This window comes from Orycteropus afer, unplaced genomic scaffold (assembly GCF_000298275.1).
Source record: "Orycteropus afer afer isolate SDZICR_OR568_19922 unplaced genomic scaffold, OryAfe1.0 scaffold00079, whole genome shotgun sequence".
In the NCBI taxonomy this organism is placed as follows: domain Eukaryota; kingdom Metazoa; phylum Chordata; class Mammalia; order Tubulidentata; family Orycteropodidae; genus Orycteropus; species Orycteropus afer.
The window spans coordinates 7,963,586-7,985,525 of NW_006921666.1; the positions used below are offsets into that span (position 1 = coordinate 7,963,586).

General features: G+C 49.6%; 1 protein-coding gene across 1 annotated transcript; it reads left to right on the forward strand.

Annotated features, from left to right (window-relative positions):
* The first annotated feature begins 3,856 nt into the window (after positions 1-3,856).
* On the forward strand, positions 3,857-21,688 carry ABCD4 (ATP binding cassette subfamily D member 4). The gene is made up of 19 exons (XM_007941421.2): positions 3,857-3,894; positions 9,146-9,264; positions 9,423-9,550; positions 10,637-10,776; positions 11,946-12,062; positions 12,390-12,515; positions 13,074-13,124; positions 15,309-15,403; positions 15,693-15,814; positions 15,912-16,003; positions 16,153-16,242; positions 17,941-18,146; positions 18,308-18,399; positions 18,898-18,934; positions 19,295-19,344; positions 19,774-19,826; positions 20,394-20,470; positions 21,139-21,254; positions 21,620-21,688. Exons 1-19 carry the CDS (start codon positions 3,857-3,859, stop codon positions 21,686-21,688), a joined length of 1,818 nt encoding a protein of 605 aa, XP_007939612.2.
* Positions 21,689-21,940: the final 252 nt, after the last annotated feature.

The following is a 21,940-nucleotide window of genomic DNA, read 5'->3' on the forward strand; positions in this document are numbered from 1 at the left end:
TAGACCTCTTCCAAGTGGTTGACAGCGGTAGCCAGACACCATCTAGTTCTTCTGGTCTCATAGTCACACAGGCTGCAGATCGCATGGTGTACCAGTCGCTAGGGCTAATTCTTTCCATGAATCTTTGGTTTTCATTCTTCTTTGCTCTGGACAAGGAGAGACCCATCGTTGCATCAAGATGGCTGATTGCAAGCTTTTAAGATCCCAGTCACTATTTGTAAAAGTAGGAAGTGCAACAATGTTATGTGTAGTATGTTATGCCAATTGAGCTTGATGTCCCCTGTGGCTATGGTGCTGAGCCCACAGGTCCAACCACTCGGTCTCTCTGGGTAGCAGGCTGTGACCAAGAAGTGACTACAACCTTGTCCCATCAGCTCTACTATACACCTGGGAATTCAGATCATACAAATACCCTTATAGGACCATTGTCTGCCAACCTTATATGTGGTCTTGAGTACACTCCCCACTTCATAGACATACCTAATAGTTCTGCCTGTCCACCCATCTATCCACATGTATATCCATGTTTGCCTTCAATGACACTGTAGTACTGTATGTTCAAAAGGGTTCATCTTTGTTGTCTGTACCTCCCATGTACGTCTCTCTGTCTGCCTCTTCCTCAATGCCACCATGTTGATCACTCACATTTGGTACATTGCCCTTCTCTTCACCAAAATCAATACTTATCTCTACCTATCCAAAAGTGTTCCCTTCCCTCCTCTCCCCTCCTACCCCTGGTAACCAACAAAGAAAATTTCCTTCCATAGATAAACCTTTTCTTGATCAAAAAGAACTTTTCAAGATCTATCCTTAAGTACAACTCTCTCAGTGATAGGATAATATGCATAATCCTACAAAGAAGACCAGCTAATATGATTATTATTCAAATTTACACACCAACCACTTAAGCCAAAAATGAAGAAATTAAAGATTTTTACCAACTTCTACAATCTGAATGGATCAAACATGCAATCGAGATGCATTGATAATTCCTGGTGATTGGAATGTGAACGTTGGAAACAAAGAAGAAGGATTGGTAGCTAGAAAATATGGCCTTATTGATAGACACAATACTGGAGATCACATGATAGAATATCGTGAGACCAATGACTTATTCATTGCATATACTGTTTTTCAACAACATAAATATTCACTATACAGGTAGACCTCACCAGATGGAATACACAGGAATCAAATTGACTACATCTGTGGAAAGAGACAATGGAGAAGCTCAGTATCATCAGTCAGAGCAAGGCCAGGGACCAACCACAGAACAGACCATCAATTGCCCATATGCAAGTTCAAGTTGAAGCTGAAGAAAATTTAAACAAGTCCATGAGGGCCAAACTACGACCTTGAGTATATCTCACCTGAATTTAGAGACCATCTGAAAGAATCAAATTGAGGCATTGAATACTAATGACTGAAGACCAGAAGAGATGTGGGATGACATCAAGAACATCACATATGAAGAAACCAAAAGATCATTAAAAAGATAGGATAGGAAGAAAAGACCAAAATGGATGTCAAAAGAGATTCTGAATGCTCTTGAACAGAGAAGAGCTAAAGCAAAAGGAAGAAATGATGAAGTAAAAGATCTGAACACTTGGAGTTAGAAAACCAAAAGGGAAGAACAACAACCCTGGCATTTCTCAAGCTGAAAGAACTGAAGAAAAAATTCAAGCCTGGAATTGCGATATTGAAGGTTTCAGTGGGCAAAATATTGAACAGTGCAGGAAGCATCAAAAGAAGATGCAAGAATTACACAGAGTACTGTACCAAAATGAATTGGTCAAGGTTGAACCATTTCAGGAAGTAGCACAAGATCAAGAACCAATGATACTGATGGAAGAAGTCTAAGCTGCACTGAAGGAATTGGTAAGAAAACAAAGCTCCAGGAATTGATGGAATACCCATTGAGATGTCTCATTAGTAAGTGCTTTGATCTTTATCAGTAAGTGCTTCAAGTCCTCTTCACTTTCAGCAAGGAAAATACAGGGCTTGAAAATAACCAGCCTTCTGGTTAGCAGTCAAATAAATGCCTTAGGCACTAAGCCACCAGAGCTCCTTACCGAAGATGAAAGACTACAGCCTTCACTATGGATTACACCTCAACATAAAGAAAACAAAGATCCTCCCAAGTGAGCCAATCAGCAACATCACTATAAATGGAAAAAAGATTAACAGAACAAGGAGATACGGCATGGTTTAAAATCATGAAAGGTGTGTATCAGGGGTGTATCCTTTTACTATAATTATTCAATCTGTATACGGAGCAAATAATCGGAGACACTGGACTATATGAAGAAGATCTAGGCATCAGAATTGGAGGAAGACTCATTAACAACATTCCATATACAGATGACACAACCTTGCTTGCTGAAAGTGAATTGGACTTGAAGCAGCCTTGCTTGCTGAAAGTGAATTGGACTTGGTTTCCAAAAAACCAAACCAAACTCACTGCCATCGAGTCATTTCTGACTCATAGTGACCCCTGCTTGGGTTTCCAAAGTGGTATCTCTATGGAAGTAGATTGCCCAACCTTCCTTCCGAGGAGTGGCTGATGGGTTTGAACCACCAGCCTTCTGGTTAGCAGTCAAATAAATGCCTTAGGCACTAAGCCACCAGAGCTCCTTACTGAAGATGAAAGACTATAGCCTTCATTATGGTTTACACCTCAACATAAAGAAAACTAAGATCCTCCCAAGTGGGCCAATCAGCAACATCACTATAAATGGAAAAAAGATTAAAGTTGTCAGTGATTTCATTTTACTTGGATCCATAATCAACACCTATAGAAGCAGCAGCCAAGAAATCAGAGGACATATTGCAACTAGGCAAATCTGCTGCAAAAGACCTCTTTAAAGTGTTGAAGAGCAAAGATGTCACTTTGAAGACTAAGGTGCGCTGGACCCAAGCCCTGTATTTTCAATAGCCTCGGAAGGAAGGTTGGGCAATCTACTTCCGTAGTGATACTGCCTCGGCAACCCAAGGAGGGGTCCCTGAGTTGGGCCGACTCGATGGCACATAACAACAACAACAGCATATGTATATGAAAGCTACACAATTCAGAAGGAAGACCAAAGAATGAATATGACTTTGGACTGTGGTGGTGTTGAAGAATACTGGGTACTGTGGACTGCTAGAAGAATTAACAAATCTGTTCTGGAAGAAGTGTAGCTGGAATGCTCCTTATAAGCGAGAATGGCCACTTTGGTCATGTTGTAGAAAGGGACCACTCCCTGGAGAAGGATATCATGCTCGGTAAAGTGGAGGGTCAGCGAAAAAGGGGAAGACCCTCAACGATATAGTTTGACACAATCGCTGGAAGGATGAGCTCAAGGATAGCAAAGATTATGAGAATGGCGCAGGACCCAGCTGTGTTTTGTTCTACTGTACACAGGGTCGCTATGAGTTGGAGCCACTTGACGGCACCTAACAACAGCAATCGGAAGCCATAACAAACTATTGGACAGTTTTAAGCGGAAGAGTGGTATGCTCTGACTGATGTTTCTAAAAGATCACTCTGGCTTCTTTGGGAGAGTAAACTATATTCAAAGCCTAAAATACCTGTAAAATACTTCCGTTACATGCTTGACTACCTCCGGTAGAAGGAGAACGCTCCCAGACAACAAGGGATGCTCTAGGCGCTGGGCCGACTGAATTAACGCTCTGCATTCTTTCGTTCTTTCAGAGAAGCCAGTCGCTTCCGGGAGCTGCCGCATCTCCCGGAGCCTTCCTCTCTAGCCTCCAGCGTCTCTGTGGTCGCCGGGGCCCCGCCCCTCCCCGGCCGGCGCGCGCTCCTCGTACTCTGCCCGGAGCTGAACTTAAGGGTGGCAGCTTTGACCCTTTGGTCATGGCTGTTCCAGCGGCCCCGGCCGGGGCCGGCGCCAGGTGAGCTGGGCGGCCAGGGGAGGTGGGAGAGGCCTGGGCCGCGGACGTCTTGCTCGGATCCTATGAGGCAGGGGCTCTCCAGCCCTAGCCCTCCATCCTCGTGTCCCCGCCCGGGGTCAGGTGACTTCTGAGCAAGAAGCAATTCCCGAAGCCCACCTCCCGTGTGTGCGAGGCCGCCCTGTACTGGCACGGGCCCTTTCCCCTCGCGCCTACGCAGGAACGTCCGCCATACACTGCATTCTGGGTGCGGAGTGTGTGGGATCCTCTCCCTCGTGACTGCATTATTGTTTTGTTTAAAGAACCTCAGTTGTCAGTTCTTGGCATTCTGTCTTTGTGAGTCAGTGTGAGGTCCCTCTTGTTTATTATCTTCCCTCCTTCGTTCTTTATTCCTAATTCCATTTTACTCCTTCTCAGACACCCATTCTGGTGCATTTAAATGTCGTCCACCTTAGTGAAATTTGTCTGTGTATTACCTTGAAAAGTACATGATGTTGTGAGTGGATTCCAGACTCACATGACCCAGTGTGACAGAGTAGAACTGTCCGATAGGGTTTACTAGACTGTTTTCTTTGTGGGAAGGAGCTCTGGTGGTGCAGTGTTTAAGGGTATTTGGCTGCTCACCAAAAGATTGGTGGTTCGAACTCACCCTCCGCTCCGCGGGAGAAAGATGAGACAGTCATCTTCCGTAAAGATTTACAGCCTTGGAAACCCTATGGGGGTAGCTGTGAATCGAAATTGACTCGATGGCTATGAGTTCGATTCGGTTTCTGGAATCTCTATGGGAGCTATCACCAGGTGTTTCCCCTGCGAGCCGCCGGGTGGGTTCAAACCTCCAACCTTTTGGTTAGCGGCCTAGCGCTTAACCGTTGTGATTTTGAATTCATATGAATCCTGTGAATATTGTTTTAATCTGTTTTACTCCATGTTTTTGAGATAATCCATGCTACCCAGTTGCCCATCGAGTCCATTCTGACTCATGATTACCCTACGGGTTACAGAGTAGAACTGCTCCATAAGGGTTTCTTGGCTGTACTTGATGGAACCTGATCACCAGGACTTTCTTCCGTGGTACCACTAGTGTGGGTTCAAGCTACCAAACTTTGGTTAGTAGTCAGCACAGACCATCTGTGCCACCAAAGGACCTTTCATCCACACTGTTGTTGTTGTTGTTATGTGCCGTCAAGTCGGACCTGACTCATAGCGACCCCTCCTTGAGTTTCCGAGGCAGTATCACTACAGAAGTAGATTGTCCCATCTTCCTTCCGAGGAATGGCTGGTGGGTTTGAACCGCCAGCCTTCTGGTTAGCAGTCAAGTGCCTTAGGCACTGTGCTACCACAGCTCCTTCATCCATGCTACTGTAGTGTAAATAGCTACTTTATGTAAATCTGGTTTTAACTTCTGCCTGCTGCTTGATGCTACCCCATGTGTATAGACTCCTAAAATGAATAAATAAAATCTCACTCATTTCCCTAGTGATGGACACCTAGATTGCTTTCAATTTTTTAGCCACCACAAGCCATAATGTAAAGAATATTCTGACACTTTTCATTTTGTGAATATGGGTGAATTTCTCTGATTTATCCTCTTCCACCACCACCACCACCACCACCACCACCACCACCCCAGGGTATGCTGGGTCATACCTAATTCTACATTTTTCCCTGAAACGGTCACACCAGTTAATATGTCCCACTAGCAGTGCACTAAGTTTCCTGTTTCCCCATATCCCTCAACTCTTGGTATTGTTGGGATTTTAACAGTTTTGTCAATCTGATGGGTATAAGGTGGTATCTCATTGTGTTAGTTTTCATTCCTTATGTTTATTAGGCATTGGCCTTCCTGTTGTGAGTTGCCTCTTTGTATCTTTTTCTACTTTTCTATGGATGTCCTGTCTTGATGACTTATAAAAACCAAGCCCACTGCCAGTCAGCCTCTTGTATGTTCTAGATTTTAATCCCTTTTGCATTCTGCAAATACCCTTCCCACATTTTTACTTAACCTGTGGCATTGACTTTAACAAAAATATTTACTTTAAATTAAACCCATCTATTTCCCCCCTTAAAGTTTGTAGGTGTAGGGTCTTTCTTATCTGAGAAATTCCTTCCCACATAAACATCACTGAAAACCAAAAAAGCCCAAACCCATTGCCATAGAGTCTATTCCAGCTCATAGCAACCCCTTGTATTACTGCTCCAGAGGGTTTTTTCTTGGCTGTAATGCAGCCAAGGGAGAATCGCTTGCGCCACCCAGAGGCCACCCAGAGACCTTCAACATCGTCAAGATAATTGTTAATCAGGATATTGTGTGTTAAAATAGTTTTCTACATTTCCTTCTGTTGACTTGATAGAGTGTTACTTTTCAGGTTTTTAATCCATTTGGAGTTTTGAAAGTTCGTATTTTTAAATGGCTTGAGGTCATAACGCAGATTTTCCTCCACTAAGGAAGGTTGGGCACTCCTACTTCCGTAGTGATACTGCCTCGGAAACCCAAGGAGGGGTCGCTATGAGTCGGGGCTGACTCCACGGCACACAACAACAACAACAACAACATTTCAATTAGTTAGTAATGAATTTACAGATGAATGGATGAACCAATGTGTTTATGCACACAATGGACTAGGACTGGGCCATAAAGAGGAATGGAGTTCTGAGTGCTGCTGTGGCATTGGCTGAACCTTGAAGACAATATGCTGAGTGAAATAAGTCAGGCACAGAAGGACAAGACTGTATGATCCCACTTATGTGAAGTATCCGGAATAGACAAATGCAGAGAGGCCAAAGTTTATTAATGGTTACCAGGCACTGGGGGAGGAGAGGGCGGAAGTTATCGCTGAAGGGATTCTGATTTTCTGTTTGTGGTGATGTAAAACTTTTTGGAAATGGATGGTGGTGATGGTAGTACAACATGATGAATGTGCATCACTGAACTGTGTGATATATATCATACAGTGTGTATAGCCAGCAGCCACTCCTCAGAAGGAAGGTTGGGCATTCTAGTTCCACAGTGATACCGCCTCGGAAACCCAAGGAGGGGTCGCTGTGAGTCGGATCTGACTCGATGGCAGTGAGTTTGGTGTTTCGGTTTGGTGTATATATATATATGTGTGTGTTTTTTTAATCACAATAAATTTTAAATTTTAATTAATTAGTAATTTAAATTTTAATTAATACTGTTAGAGAAGCTGAACAGTATAAATGTGAAGAGCACAGATTGTTGGAGCCAGCTGTGTTCTGTTCAAACCCTAAGGCCACCACTTATTAGATGGGTGACTGGACAAGTTACTTAACATTTCTGCCTCAGTTTCTTCATCCTGAAGTAAAGACATGGTCTACATCTCTTAGGGTTGTGAGGGTTCAGTGAATTAATACCTGTAATGTCGTTGTTGTTGTTAGGTGCCATCGACTCGGCTCCGACTCACAGCGACCCTACGCCGCTATGACATAGGTAACAAGACACTACCGGGTCCTGTGCCAGCTCACAATCTGCTGTGCTTGGGCCCATGGTTGCAGCCACTGTGTTGGTGCCTCTCATTGAAGGTCTTCCACTTTTTCACTGACCTTACTTTATCAAGAATAATATCCTTCTCCAGGGAATGTTCCCTTCTAACAACATGGCCAAAGCAGGTGAGACGAAGTCTGGCCATGCTTTCTTCCAAGGAGCGTTCTGGCTGTACTTCCTCCAGGACAGATTTGTTCATTCCTCTGGCAATCCATGGTATTTTCAATATTTGCCAACAAGACAATTCAAAGGCATCAACTCTCCTTAGGTCTTTCTTATTCATTGTCCAGCTTTCACATGCATGTGAGGCAATTGAAAAGACCATGCATGACTTAGGTTAGGTGCACCTTAGTCTTCAAAGTGACATCTGTGCTTCAGCTAAGATCCATCTGACATCAGCAATGGTAACCCCTCATTTCATGTCCTCTTGAATCCAGTTTGCATTTCTGGAGGTTTCCCCTCAGTGTACTTACACAAACTGGAAACCTTATTAATACATGTAAAGCACTTAGAATAGTTCTGGGGGTGTTGTATGTGCTTAATAAGTGCTGGCAATCATTGGTATTCGTATTAATGTGCCCTTTCTTGGGATATAACCTCTGTTAGATGCCTGTGTAAATATAGTTCTTTTGTTTTGTTTTGTTTTTTAGTCTCTCTGTTCCATTGGTCTTTTTTATTCCTGCATTAATACCATAGTTTATTACTCTAGCCCTGATATGTCTTAACAACCTGATGGTTTGATTCTCTTCCTCTCCCTTTCCTGTTTTTCACAGCTACCCTAAACTATTCCTGCACTTTATTCTTCCATGTGAAAGTCTCAGAGAAGTCCTGGGGAACTTTTGATTGGTATTATATTGCATGTATAGACTATTTTGGAAGTTCTGGTGGTGTAGTGCCAAAGGCATTTGACTGCTAACCAGAAGGCTGGCAGTTCAAACTCACCAGCCACTCCTTGGAAGGAAGACTGGGTAATCTACTTCCGTAGAGATACCACCTCGGAAACCCAAGGAAGGGTCGCTGTGAGTCAGGTTCAACTCGATGGCAGTGAGTTTGGGGATAGACTATTTTTGTTAAAATGGAAGATTTTATATACTAAGTCATACCATTTCTGTCTATCTAGGTCTTCTTTCTCAAAAGTTATTTCCTGGATATTTTGTAGCCTATCTATACTTTTGTTATTTTTGTAAATGGCATCTTATTTTCTTTGTATTTCTGATTGGTTGTTGCTGGTGTGTTGTTGGTAGTTGCTGTTTAACAAAACACTGTGGTTATTTGTATGTTAATCTTATCTCCACCAACATGGCTCAACTCCTTTTGTGTCCATCAGTTTATCCACTGATTTACTTGTGTTTCCTGTGTGACACATCCAGTCATCTGCAAATAATGATAATTTAATCTCCTCCCTTTCAATCCTTTTACCTCATTTTTTTTCTTTTGCTTTAGCCAGGACCTGAAAACCCTTGATCAAATTGGCGTCTTTGTCTTATTTGCAGTCATAAAGAAGATGTGGCTAACGTTTCTACATTAACTGTTTTGTGCTATAGGTTTTTAGAAGATACTTTTTTATAGCATTTATCACCTTAAACAATTTCCTTTCTATCTCTGGTTTATTCCCAGCCTACCATCTTCAGCATTAGGAAACCACTGGGGGCCTGGCTCCCAACAGAACTACAGAACTACATAGATAAGCCTGATAACTGCTCTGCAATTCTTACCTGCCCTCTTGGGCTTCTCTCTGCTTCTCTTCTTCAGGCCCAGGCTAGACCTGCAATTTCTCCAGAGGTTCCTGAAGATACAGAAGATTTTGTTTCCCTCTTGGTCATCACAGAGTACCTTGATGTTCCTGACCCTTCTGTGTGTGGCCCTGCTGGGTAAGTGAGTGAGCCCCGGTTCAAGGGAGGAGGGCAGCCTGGTGTGGGCCCCTTCCCTTTTCTCAGGTTTTGATGAGGCAGGGACTCAGGAGAAAGCCTCCCACCTCCCGTTCTTCCTCCTCGTCACTGATGTCTGATTCTGACTCTTCCTCCCCCAGAACAGCTGATTGTCTACCAGGTTGGTCTGATCCCCAGTCAGTACTACCGGGTCCTGGGGAACAAAGCTCTGGATGAGTTTAAGAGCCTGACATTCCTGGCTGCCGTGCTCATTGTTCTCAACTCCACGGTAAGCCTAGTGTGCCTGGGACTTAGGCACCATGAAGCTGTGGGTGGCGTTCCCCCTCTTTCCAGGGAACTTGAGAATGGTTGCCCTGAAGATCGGAACCCTGAGCAGGGCATTGCTCTCACTGTTGGGACCCCTTCATCGAGGGTTTCAAGCTCTGAGGGCTGGCCATGAGCTTCTGGTTAAAAGTGGTATTTATTGGAAATGATCATTGTCCCTTTCATCCCTAGACCTTTTGCTTCAGGGAAGCTCAGAGTACTTCGAAACTAGATCAGCAGCCATAGCTATTCTCCTCCTCTGGAAGATTGAGCCTGTACCTCAGCCTGGCACCAGGTCAAACCTCGGAGCCTTTGCACTTCCTGCATCTGCCCTGAAATGGCCTCTTTCCCCTGCCCTCTCGCTCACTTGGCTAAAACCAAGATATCTCTGGTGTCATCTCTTTCAAGTCCTCCCAGCTTTCTCTGTACTTCCCCAATAACTAGTACCTTGCACTTACTTTGGCTGTAATACTGTCCCCACCCCTACAGTAGTCTGTTTCCTTGCTAGACTGTGAGCTGATTGTTATTTCCCTAGCCATTAGTGCATAGGTGCCCAGTAAGTGGTGAAGGAAAGAAGACTTAGGGCTCTGCCAGGACTCAAGCCTGCCACTGTCTGTCAGGCCGTGCTTTCTGGGGGAAGCCATTACTCATCACACTCTGGCTTACACTCTAATGGGTCTTTGGTCTGTAAGCACCTGTATATGCAGATCCCTGCTTCAGGCTTTGGGAACAGAGGAGTAGAACCTAAATGGAATAGAAGGTATAGTTTCCAACCTCTAGAAGCTCATCAGCTCTCAGGATAAGACAGCAGAAAGAGTGGAGAAAGGGCTAGAGGGCCTCCATGTGGCATTTGTCCGTAGAATGGAGACATGAGTGAATAAGAAATAAATCCCGTGACTTGATGCTTTCAGCAAGCAAATGTGCTGAGCAGACAGAGTAATCAGAGTGGGCCGGGGCTGGTCAGCAAAACTTTCTGTCAGCACTCAGCTTTGAGCCAAGATTTTCAGGAAGCCATCCCCCACTCCAACTCCTTGCCTCTCCAACTGCACAGCTCAAGAGCTTTGACCAGTTCACCTGCAACCTGCTGTATGTGAGCTGGAGGAAGGACCTCACCGAGCACCTCCATCGTCTCTACTTCCGGGGCCGGGTGTACTACACTCTCAACGTGCTGCAGGATGACGTGGATAACCCGTAGGCGACCCCGCCCCCCATCCTCACTACCTTCTGTGTAGCCCTGCCCATCAGGCTCAGCCCCACCTGTGGTCATTACGTGCAGAGGTTGTTGTGCAGAGCTGTGGGGGCAGGGTTGCTCTGCAGAGGCCCCCTGGAGAGGCTGCAGGGCTGAAGCTAGGGAGCTGAAAAGAAGGGGCTAGGGCTCTGGGGCAGCTCCCTTTTATCCACTTTGTGTCCTGGGCTTCCAAATAAGGTACCCTCTGAAGAAAGGGCCCTTGCCAAAAAAAAAGCTAGAAAACCAGTTCTGGGATTTTCAATCTTGTCTAGGACTCGGTCTAGGGTTCAAATCCCAATTCTGTCGTGTCCCAGCTTATAGCTCCCATATTCACTAAGCTTCAGGTTCCCCTGCTGTAAAATGGGAATGATAATCGTTCCTATCTCAAGAGAAATAGTGAGGATAAAATGGTACAATTCGTGTTAGACACATGGTACCATGCCTGCACATGACAAGTGTTCCAATGTCACTTAGCTGTCATCTTACAGATGAGGAAACTGAGGCCCAGAGACTGCAAGTGACTTACCTAATGTCACATCTTGCATTGGGAATATGAGGAGTCAGCATGACTCTAGTGGTGAAATGGGACCTATGGGGTCTGTCTTCCCCACTCACCACCCTCCCAGCAAACACCGTTGTCTAGGGTGACCTTTCCCCCTCAAGCTGAACTTTGCAGCTAAGACTCTTGGCAGGCTACTGCTTCTCCTTACTTCCTCTTCTAGGCCTCTTCCCATGGCTCCATCCCCATGAAGCTTCTGCAGCCAGATAGCTAAAACGGGGACAGGCACACACAGGAAAATTGGGGAGGATTGAGAGCAATGGCACCGCTTTCCCGATCTTCCAGAAGATTGGCTCATCTACCCGCAACTTTTTCTTGGGCTCAGCTCAGCTGGCTCAGACCCCTGGTGCTGGACCACTTTCACTGAGTGGTAAACTGAGGCACCATAGAAAGCCACTCTGCAGAATGCAGTTTAGAGCTCCTAAGAGTCTCATTGCCTCTAGGAAATCAGCCTTTGTCTGGGTCCATCTTCCCTTGGGCTCCTTCAGATAACAGGTCACATGAAACTCTTGGCTCTGTGTGCCCCTTGAGCCCAACTGCTTGGGTGCAGATACTCTGTGTCGTTGGCTGCAGGGACCAGCGCATCAGCCAGGACGTGGAGCGGTTCTGTCGGCAGCTCAGCAACATGGCCAGACAGCTGATCATCTCCCCCTTCACCCTCGCCTACTACACCTATCAGTGCTTCCAGAGGTGAAGCTCTTCCTTCCAGGGTCCCTCTCTGCCCTGGCCTGCTTTTCCCCAGAGGCCATTCACCCACACACTGGGCTGAGTCAGCTCTCAGGCCAGGGTCCAGCGGAGGCTTGTCTTCCTCCCTCCCGTCTGTACCCAGGAAGTCTTCCTATCCTGCATGCTTGGGCCCCTGTCCTCCATTGGGCCCCCATGGTGTTTGTTGGTGCTCTGGTGGCTTGGACCAGGTACCGGATGTCCGCCTGCAGGAGTCCCACAGAGCTGCTGAGATGGGGCGGGCTACCTGGGAGTCAGGGCTGAGGTCTCCCTTTCTCTTTCTCCGGTTTCCAGCACAGGCTGGCTTGGGCCTGTGAGCATCTTTGGGTATTTCATCCTGGGGACCATAGTGAACAAAATTTTGATGGGCCCCATTGTGGCGAAGCTGGTGCAGCAGGAGAAGCTGGAAGGAGATTTCAGGTGTGTCTTTTGCTTAAAGTTTCTGTCCTGCGCAGATGGTTAAGGGAATGGAGTCTGGAAAAAGACCATATAAGTTCAAATCCCAGCTGTGTGTGATCTTGGGGAAGGTCCTTAACCTCTCTAAGCTTCGGTTTTCTCATCTCTAAAACGGGATGATGCTGGGCCATCTTAGAAGATTGTTGTGCAGATTAATGGGATTATACACGAGAAGCTCTGAGAACAGTCTTACTGGCCTTCTCCTGGTTCAGAGCCCTGTTTCAGTTTGCGTCTAGAAGCTGGTGGGTCCAGCCCCTGCTTCCTGACCTCCTCTTTTCAGACCCAGCCCTGGAAGGATGAAGTATTAGGAGCAGCCACACACCTCCCCTCTGGGGAATGGTGAAGCAGGCTCTGTCCCTACAGTCCCTTCTGCCCCTTCTGTCCAGGCTCTGGAATGTCACATCCCTGTGGTAGTCCAGGGGCAGGGTTGGGCCCCTCTTTGTCTGAGGCCTTTGATCCAGGGCTCTGAAAGGAAAGGGGCCAGTCCTCCTGTTGTCACCATGTTCCTTTTGGTCTGTCCAGGTTCAAGCACATGCAGATTCGGGTGAATGCTGAGCCCGCTGCTTTCTACAGGTGAGTCAGCTCCCCTTCTGTCTTGTCAGACTTGAGAGTGGAGAAGGAAGATGACTTCTGCAACCCCTTCACCACCACCAGGATCTGTCCCTGAGCTTAGGGCTGAGTGTTCTTGGTCTCTTGGTGTGACCATCCCCCTCTGCCTCTGTGTCATTGTCTGACTCATCCTTAGCTCCAAGGGTTGGTCCTGGTAGTGCCTCCTAGTGGCTGGGTTTAGTCTTACTGGCCTGGAATGGGCCCCAAAAATCAAAATAAAATGAGTGAATGCTTCATCAGCTCTATGACTATGAGGCATTTCCCTTGTGTGGCTTTCTGGCAGTGCCTGGGGTCAAGGCCATCCTCCCTCTTCAGTATGGGAGGCGATGGGGGCCTCTTGGTGGAAGAGTAGGAGACCTGCTCCCCATAGACGCTCTCCAAGTGAGCAGACTGGTCTCCTGACAGCAGCGCTGGAAAATCTCTTCTCTTCCCCCCAGGGCCAGTAAGTCCTTGTCCTCCACCTTGCGTGAGGCCTGTGGAATCAGTGTTTGAACTGATAGTGCAGGCCCCAGAGGTCTGTGTTTAAGTTGTGGAAGCAACTCTTTGGACCACCTCTGATTCCTAGGTTCACTTCTATTGGGGTGGATCTAATAACCTTGGGACCTTTGCTTGCCTGTCAGTCTCTGCTGTAGTTTGCAGCTTCCGCCACTTGAGGGCACCAAAAAAATACTAGGACTCTGGGGTTTGGTTGAGGGTAGGTAGGGCTGGGCTTGTAGTAAATTGGTTTTTGGAGTCTACAGCCTCTGCTCTTAAAGCTCTAAGCTCTGGGAAAGGCACATTATTTCCTGGTGGTCTGGACAGGTGGGAGCTCTGGTGGCATATTGCCTAAGGCATTTGACTGCTAACCAGAAGGCTGGCAGTTCAAACCCACCAGCCACTCCTCGGAAAGAAGGTTGGGCAGCCTGCTTCATAGTGATACTGCCTCAGAAATCGACGGAGGAGTCACTGGGAGTCAGATCAGACTGGATGGCAGTGAGTTTAGTTTGGTTTGGTTTGGTCTGGACAGGTTTTCCTGTGGCTTCCCTGTCCCTATCTGTAAAATCTGACTGCCTCCTAAAATGCCCCCTCACCTTTCTCTACCTTTTCTGGTGGAGAATTTCTGTGTCCTTGAAGCCTCAAGTCACTTCTCTGGGAGAGCTTTCCACACTCCCTTGGTGGTCAAGCCTGTCTGTTGCCATGGCGCTGAGGACATGCCTTTGCTATAACACTTTCCACACCCCAGGGCAGAAGGCAGTACATAGGCCTGCCTGTCCCAGCTGGGAGCCTTGCAGGCACAGGGGCTATTTGATCCACCTCTATCCCACTAGCTGACTAGCGTAGGAGGCCCTGAGTGGTGCAGACAATTAATGTGCTTGGCTGCTAACTAGAAGGCTGGAGGTTTGAGTCTACCCATCAGTGTCTGGGAAGAAAGGCTTGGCCATCTGTTTCTAAGACATCAGCCATTGAAAGCTCTGTGGAGCACAGTTTTACTCTGACAACACATGGAGTCACCATGAATGTAAATTAACTTGATGGCAACTGGTTTTAACTAGCCTGGAGCCTGGCACATAGCGATGACTCTGTGGATATTTGTTTAATAGCAGCAGGGCCTCTTGTATGGGTAACACTTTCTATTCAGTAACTCTAATGCCTTAACCTCTTACGTGGAGTCCCTGGGTGGCACAAACAGTTAAACACTCAATGACTAGCCAAAAGGATGGCTGTTCGAACCTACCCAGGGATCTCAGAAGCCCGTCCTGGGGATTTGCTTACAGAAGATCACAGCTTGAAAACCCTGTGGAGCCGTTCTACTCTGCACCCATGCGGTCACCCTGAGTCACAAACGACTCAATGGCAACTTAGACCTACAGCCCATCTCGTAGGTGTTATTAGCTCCATTTCACAGATGAGAAAACTGAGACTCAGAGGCTTAAGCAGCCTGTTAGGGTCACCCAGCTGGTAACTGACCAGAGCCAGGATTTGAGCTAAGTTCTTTCCAGCTCCAGAGTTCATGTTCTTTTGCACATAATACTCAGATGAATGAAGCAATGAATGGGTGCTAGCAGCAGAAGGGGTCTGAGGCTGAGGCCACTGGGATAGGCTTGGTCCCTAAAGGAGGGTGTGCCGAGGCTCTGCTGGCCACATGGACACAGCAGCCTTTCTCGTCAGAGCTGGGCACGTGGAGCACATGAGGACAGACTTCAGGCTGCAGAAGCTCCTGCAGACCCAGAGGGAGCTGATGTCCAAGGAGCTCTGGCTGTCCAGTAGGTCGAGGGAGCCTGGCTCCCAGGGCCCTGGAGGTGGGAACCGTGAGAGGGGGTGGTCCTTTTCCCTCCTCAACCCCTCCCTGCTTCCTCTCAGTTCCTGTAATATTTTTCTGATGAAGGGCTCACCAGGGGAGGCACTGCCTTTGCTGTGAGTGTTCTCGGGAAAATAAGGACCCAGGGACCAGCTTGCCCCCCTGCACCGGCTTCCTGCTCCCCGTCCCGAGAGGTGTGTCCTCTGTCGAGCACACAAGTGGTCCTGGTCTCTTACATAGTCTGTCTTCTGCAGTTGGTGTCAACACATTTGACTATCTGGGCAGCATCCTGAGTTACGTAGTGATCGCAATCCCCATTTTCAGTGGGGTCTATGGAGACCTGAGCCCCGCAGAGCTTAGCACCCTGGTCAGCAAGGTGAGAATCCCATTGGCCCAGCTCTCAGGCCTGCCCCTCGCCTGGTGGCCCAGCACCCTGGGCTGAGGCCTGCCCTGGTGGCTCTTGTCTCGTCCAGAACGCCTTCGTGTGCATCTACCTCATCAGCTGCTTCACCCAGCTCATCGACCTGTCCACGGCGCTCTCGGACGTGGCGGGATACACGCACAGGTGAGGCTGCACCAGCGCCTCTCTAGTCCCCGAGCAGAGTGTAAAGGAACAGAAAAACACCATATGCTGGTGGGCACGAGACGGGAAAAGGAGAACGGCCTTCACCTGGGTCCCCCAGACCCTGCCTTAGGTTTTCATTTCTTGCCTAGGATTGGGGAGCTGCAAGAGACCCTGCTGGACGTGTCCCTGAAGTCGCAGGACTCTGAGAACCTGGATGACAGCGAGTGGGACTTGGATATGTGAGTACTGAGCTGGCGTGGCGTGCGTGGTTGAGAACGCAGGTCTAGAGTCTCCCGGCTGGCTTCACCAGAGCTCTGCCCTGTCCCGGGCGGGTGGCAGAGTTGTGAGGATTAATGAAAGGAATCCACATCTCTGAGGACGCACTGTAAGTGGGCACCGTCAGTGTTGCTGTTCTGGCATCCATCCTGTTCTTTCCCATCCGTGCCCTGGCGGATGGAAGCAGAGCGCACACATGCCTTCTGCCAGGTCCAGACGCAAAACTGCTGTGCCTCCTCCCTCCCGCGGAGCCCTGCTTTCCTCCCCAGCACCCGTTGCTGTTGTGATTCATGTGTGTTAAGAGTAGAATGGTGTTCTGTAGGGTTTTTAGCAGCTGATTCTCTGCAAGGAAATCACCAGGGCTTCCTCCCCAGGCCCCTCTGGGTGGACTCGAATCTCCCGCCTTTGCTGAGTGGCAAGCACTCGGACGGTTTGCTCCGCCCATGGCCCCCTTGCTTTTCTTCCTCCTGCCTGTGTGCGCGTGGTCCCTCACACCTTGCTCAGACCCAGGGCCATCTTTATTCCTGCGTCTTTGCGGGCTCCGTAATGTTTCTGACCTTTCTGTAGCTTCAGGGTTTGTTTCATCTCCTCGTTTTTCTTGGAAAAATACTTTTTTTTCCTGTGTCTTGGTTTCTTTATCTTTAAAAAGGAGAGTACCCTGGGTGGTGCAAATGGTTAATGCCCTTGTCTACTCAGGGGTTCACGTCCACCAGAGGCACCTCCGAAGGTCCTGGTGATCTGCGTTTGAAAAATCAGTCACAGAAAGCCCGTGGGGCCCAGACCTGCTGTGACACCCGGGCCGCCAGGAGGTGGAGCCTGCTCGACAATGCCTTGTTTGGTTTCTTTTCCTCTTAGGCTTGTTACAGGGGTTACGTACGTTAGGCCGTGACAAGTGGCTGGTGGTGATTGGCCACCAAGTCAGCTTCCCAAACAGTGAGAACAGTGAATTCAGGACCCACAGTGAGTGCCCTCTGCTTAGGAACCAGTGCTGTCACTGCTCACCTGTCAAAAGTGAAGGTCATGCAACTGTGAGCCCAGAGGCAGGAGTGATGGTTCAGGACTTTAGGAAATGTCTGTTTTGTTGGGAGACAGAATCCATGGAGATCGAGGAACCCTATAACCATTTAGAATTACCATCCCCATTATTAATAAGGAGCTCTGGTGGTGCAGTGCCTAAGGCATTTGACTGCTAACCAGAGGTTGGCAGTTCAAACCCATCAGCCACTCCCCAGAAGAAAGATGACGCAATCTACCTGCGTGAAGATTTGCCACCTTGGAACCCATTGGGGGTCACTATGAGTCAGAATTGACTTGATGGCAGTGAGTTTGGTTTTGGTTATTTTTATTCCTGCTCATATCCTAATCCCACCATGACATCATGGAAAACCGCCAACATTAGAGTTAGACACACACAGCTCTACTCCTTCCTGCTCTGTGACTCTGGGCAAATTACACAGCACCTGACTCTTGGTTTCCTCATCTGCCAGATGAGAGAGTGTCTGCGACTCATGGGTGTTAACGTGGACTGAGGTCAGCCCTGTACGGGCTTTGTGCAGCCTGGTGCAGAAGGTGCTCCACCCCCACCTCCATCCAGAAGTGATGCCAGGCAAGACCTCCCGTGGGAATACTGACGGTGCTTACCTCCTCCTCTCTCACCTCAGGGCCCCGGGGTGGCCAGCGGAGCCGGCAGACACAGCTTTTGTCCTTGAGCGGGTCTCCATCTGTGCCCCCTCCTCTGACAAGCCCCTAATCAAGGACTTGAGCCTGAAAATCTCCGAGGGCCAGAGTCTGCTCATCACGGGCAACACGGGCACTGGCAAGACCTCCTTGCTGCGCGTTCTGGGCGGCCTCTGGGCAAGCACACGGGGTGAGAACTCCCCCTGCCCCAGCCTTGGCCCAGGACGGGAGGGCAGTGTGGTGGATTCCTGCCTTTTTGTTGGGGAGCATGTTGATGAAGCAGAGAGAGGAGGAGGGGGCGGTTCCCTTCTCCAGGAGATCTCATGAGGGAGGTTTCTGTGGGCCCTGCAGGCTCAGTGCAAATGCTGACCGACTTTGGACCCCACGGGGTGCTGTTCCTGCCACAAAAGCCCTTCTTTACTGACGGGACCCTTCGGGAGCAGGTCAGCCCGGTTTGGGGCCCCTCTTTCTCTCCCCCCCCGCCGCCCGTCCTCTCATAGCCAGGCTCTCTGGCAGTGTGGTTGCTGACTGGTCTCAGATTTTAGAGAGTTATGGGGCAGAGGGTGGGGTGAAAATGTCCCATGCCAGGGACCTTCCTGGTTCAAAGAACACTGTATTCAGCATCCATGGGCTCGTGTACTCGGAGCAACTTCTGGGCCTGCAGGTCCAGTGTCACACCTGTTTGCTAAGCATCTGTATTGGTCTCTGGGGCCCCTTTTTCCCCAAATACTTATGAAGGTCACAGTGACCCTGGCTCAGCATCTGCCAGCCCCCAGCCTTTCCCATGGACCCTCAGGCCAGGTGCTTGCTGGTGTCCTTAGGTGGACTGGAGCCTGATCTCTCTGGCGTTCCTGGGGTGTTACTGGGGGAGGGTGGGCTTGTGTGCTGACCCACCTCTCACTGGCCTTCCTCCTTGGCCAATGTGGTTTTTGCTTTATCAGGTGATTTATCCTCTGAAGGAGATCTACCCAGACTCAGGTGAGCTGGAGCCTCCTTGGGTCATGTCCTTCTGTCTGAGTTGTCCCTGCTCTGCCTGACACATGTGGCCCCACATGTGTCTTTTAGGAGAGACCCCAGCCAGCTGCTGGCTTCAGGTTGGGTCCTCTCCTCCTCCTCTGTACTATTTTGGGGTCTGTACCTTTACCTCCTCTTGCTCTGGTGTCCCGTCCTTAAGCAGAGACACCTGTTGTAGGAAGGACGATGGTGACTTCCTTCCTTGTCTCACTTGGCTCATCCCCTCTGAAGTCCCTTACCTGCTGCCATGATGTGCCCCATCCATGTATAATTTGGCTGCACAGAAGGAGCTGGTCGCTTGAAGGAGCCTTCTCTGTTTCTCAGGGTCTACTGATGATGAGAGGATCATGAGGTTCTTGGAGTTGGCAGGCCTGGTGAGTGGAGGCAGGGACCCTGAGATCCAGAGCCTACCTGATAGCACCCACCTGTCACTTCCTACCACAGGTGCTGGTACCAGCAGACCCAGGCTCTGTTGTCTAGGCCCAGACTAGAAGTGTGAGCCTGGGGCAGGGGGCACAGGAATACACGGTTGGAGTTCAAGGGCAAAGGCGGTGGGGGCTGTTGGCCAGATACAGATGATAAGGGGGTGTACTCTCTGTAGAGAGTTTTAAAACCCTAGTGAAGCTGAATATGTCATCAACTGTAGCGATGCTGTTTGTAGAATACTCGCCCCTACTTGGTGTGGAGAGCTCCCACCCCTAGGGGTGCATATCTGTCTCAAAGGTGTAGGGGGCTGGGGGAGCTGGTGACAGGAAGCAGGAATGGGCCCTTTCATGGACATCATCCCTCTGGGTCTGTTACAGTCCAGCTTGGTGACAAGGACAGGGGGCCTGGACCAGCAGGTTGATTGGAACTGGTAAGAAGAGGGTTGGGGTGCTCCTGAGTCAGCTTCCTGACTAAGGCAGCGGGTCCCAGGGGCCCACTAGGGCTGGAGATGACTCCTGATCCCAAAGCCCAGGTGTTTGGATGGTCCATTGAGGGCATGTTTTCTGCTCTTAGGAGCAGAGTTTGGGCCTCACCTCTGTAGGCAGTGGGGCTTTGGGTGAAAGGAGTGAGTGACTTCCCTCTGTGTTGCGGAGAGACCCTTTTGCCCAGAGCCATTCTAGACAGAGACCACATGCTGTCCCTTATCAAATGCTAATGGCCCTAAACAGGAGCTTTGGTAGCTTAGTGCCTAAGGCACTTGACTGCTAACCAGAAGGCTGGCAGTTCAAACCCACCAGCCCTTCCTCAGAAGAAAGGTTAGACAATCTACTTCTATAGTGATACTGCCTCAGAAACCCAAGCAGGGGTCACTATGAGTCGGGTCCGACTCGACAGCACATAACAACAATGGCCCTTAACAGGCTGTAACCCGTCACTGCAGAGCCTCAGCTCAGCATCATGGGGCTTCCGGTAGTCACCTCTCATTCCCCTTTCTCAGGTATGATGTTCTGTCTCCAGGGGAGATGCAGAGGCTCTCCTTCACCCGACTCTTCTACCTTCAGCCCAAGTATGCAGGTGAGGCCCGTCCTGCAGGTGCTCACTAGTGCAGCAGTGTGCGGGGCGGAGAGCACACCTAGGTCTGTCCACCCCTGCAGGGAAGGCTTTCAGTCCTCCTTTGGTGCCCTCTGCCGAGCTGGGCCTGCATCGCGCGCCCCACAGCAGGGCTCAGCCCATGGGACGGTGGTGCTTACTACCCTCCACGCGGCTCTGGGTGTTTCAATATGGTTTGTAACTTCCCTGATGCTGCAGCAGCTGGGGCCCGGGAGCCAGCCTGAGGGATTGTGGTTTCATGCCCCACAGACGCTGCCATGAGGTGAAGACGTTCCCCCCAGCTCTGCCTGCCAGAGCGATGAGTGGGGACCTTTCCAAAAGCCAGCATCCTTGGGGGACCTGATTCCCTGGGTGGAGGGAATTGATTCCCTCATCGCTGATTGCCTGGGTGGAGCGGTCCCAAGAGGTAGCTGGCCTGTCTGTAGGAAACTGAGGGATATAGTCCCACCACTGATGGAAGTTTTCTCAGATGGGGCCTGGTTCTTGACTCCTTTGGCCCGCCTTTGCTCGATGCAGGGCTCCTGTCAGCCAGTGTGGCATTCAGCCTGCTTCTGGGTCCCCCGTGTGGGCTGAAGGAGGAGAAGCAGTCGATGGGCAGGGCTGTGATCCCTTCCTGTGTGTTCTGCCCGCAGTGCTGGATGAAGCCACCAGTGCCCTGACAGAGGAGGTGGAGAGCGAGCTGTACCGCGTCTGCCAGCAGCTGGGGATGACGTGCATCAGCGTGGGCCATCGGCACAGCCTCGAGAAGGTAGCCCGTGAGGAGGAGGAAGAAGGAACTTGAAGGCTGGGCCTGGCTGGGGCCAGGAAAAAAAAGCCTCCTGCCATTGAGTCAGTCCCAACTCCTGGTGACCCCCATTGGGTTTCCGAGGTGGTAAATCTTAAAGGAAGTAGATTGCCCAGTCTTGCTTCTGCAAGTGGCTGGTGGGTTTGAACTGCCAACCTTTTGGTTTGCAGTCAGATGCCTTCGTTACTGCTACCAGAGCTCCTTGGCTGGGGCCAGAGACCCCTCAAAAGGGGGAGAAGGGATGGCAGAGAGGACAGGGGGCTGATGGGCTCCTGTTTGCACGGCCAGGACAGCCTGACCTCTGTGTGGTGGTTCCTTACCTCTTGTAGTTTCATTCCTGGATTTTGAAACTCTATGGAGGAGGCAGATGGGAGCTGACCAGAATCAAAGTAGAGTGAAGTCAAGGATGCAGATGGCCCCCAGAAGGAGAGCCAAGCTTTGGCAGGCCAGGCACTTCCCAGGAGAGACCAGGAGGACATACTGGGGAAGGAATGAGCCCAGAGTCACCTCACGGGTCCAGTGGGAGAGTGCAGGCAGCAGTGGGCTCGGCCTGGTGTGGGTCTCCGTGGGCCACCCAGCCTCGCCAGGGCTCAGCGTGGGTCTCCGTGGGCCACCCAGCCTCCCCAGGGCTCAGCGTGGGTCTCCGTGGG

What these genes read in the sequence shown, in the direction of transcription:
- ABCD4 (XM_007941421.2), top strand. Translation starts at nt 3,857, where the DNA reads ATGGCTGTTCCAGCGGCCCCGGCCGGGGCCGGCGCCAG. An exon ending in GTGGCGGGATACACGCACAG is followed by an intron (nt 16,004 to 16,152) that starts GTGAGGCTGCAC and finishes TTTCTTGCCTAG; the next exon opens with GATTGGGGAGCTGCAAGAGA. An exon ending in ACGGGACCCTTCGGGAGCAG is followed by an intron (nt 18,400 to 18,897) that starts GTCAGCCCGGTT and finishes TTGCTTTATCAG; the next exon opens with GTGATTTATCCTCTGAAGGA.